This window comes from Monosiga brevicollis, genomic scaffold, assembly GCF_000002865.3.
Source record: "Monosiga brevicollis MX1 MONBRscaffold_7 genomic scaffold, whole genome shotgun sequence".
NCBI lineage: Eukaryota > Choanoflagellata > Craspedida > Salpingoecidae > Monosiga > Monosiga brevicollis.
This window is the reverse complement of record NW_001865044.1, coordinates 567,679-568,214: the sequence shown is the minus strand read 5'-3', so window position 1 is coordinate 568,214 and position 536 is coordinate 567,679. Positions and strand designations below refer to the sequence as shown.

The following is a 536-nucleotide window of genomic DNA, read 5'->3' as shown; positions in this document are numbered from 1 at the left end:
AATGTGTGTGTTCTCCTGGTCCCGTGTGCGGGGGAGAGGAAAGCAAGAAAAAAAAAAGGGGCTCTCTCTCTCTCTCTCTCTCTCTCTCTCTCTCTCTCTCTCTCTCTCTCTCTCTCTCTCGAATCTCTCGATCTCTCGAATCTCTCTCTCTCTCTCTCTCTCTCTCTCTCTCTCTCTCTCTCTCTCTCTCTCTCTCTCTCTCTCTCTCTCTCTCTCTCTCTCTCTCTCTCTCTCTCTCTCTCTCTCTCTCTCTCTCTCTCTCTCTCTCTCTCTCTCTCTCTCTCTCTCTCTCTCTCTCTCTCTCTCTCTCTCTCTCTCTCTCTCTCTCTCTCTCTCTCTCTCTCTCTCTCTCTCTCTCTCTCCCTATGAGCACACGTTGGTACCCGTTGATACCAAGTGTCAGAGGGCTGGGACCAGGTCGTGAAAAGTTCAGGGACATGTGGCAAGAAACACCTGTTGTCAACGCCCTAAGGCTGGTTGGTCCAAGTGTGGATTTTATTAGACACTGAAAAGGACGTTGTCAAAAAAAAAAAATC

The 536-nt window shown here is 48.9% G+C and overlaps 1 protein-coding gene across 1 annotated transcript; it reads left to right on the top strand.

Moving 5' to 3' along the window:
- Window position 1: 1 nt before the first annotated feature.
- MONBRDRAFT_24570 (uncharacterized protein) lies at window positions 2-424 on the top strand (the record flags this gene model as incomplete). The annotated part of the gene is made up of 1 exon (XM_001744992.1): window positions 2-424. One exon carries the CDS (start codon window positions 2-4, stop codon window positions 422-424), a length of 423 nt encoding a protein of 140 aa, XP_001745044.1.
- Window positions 425-536: the final 112 nt, after the last annotated feature.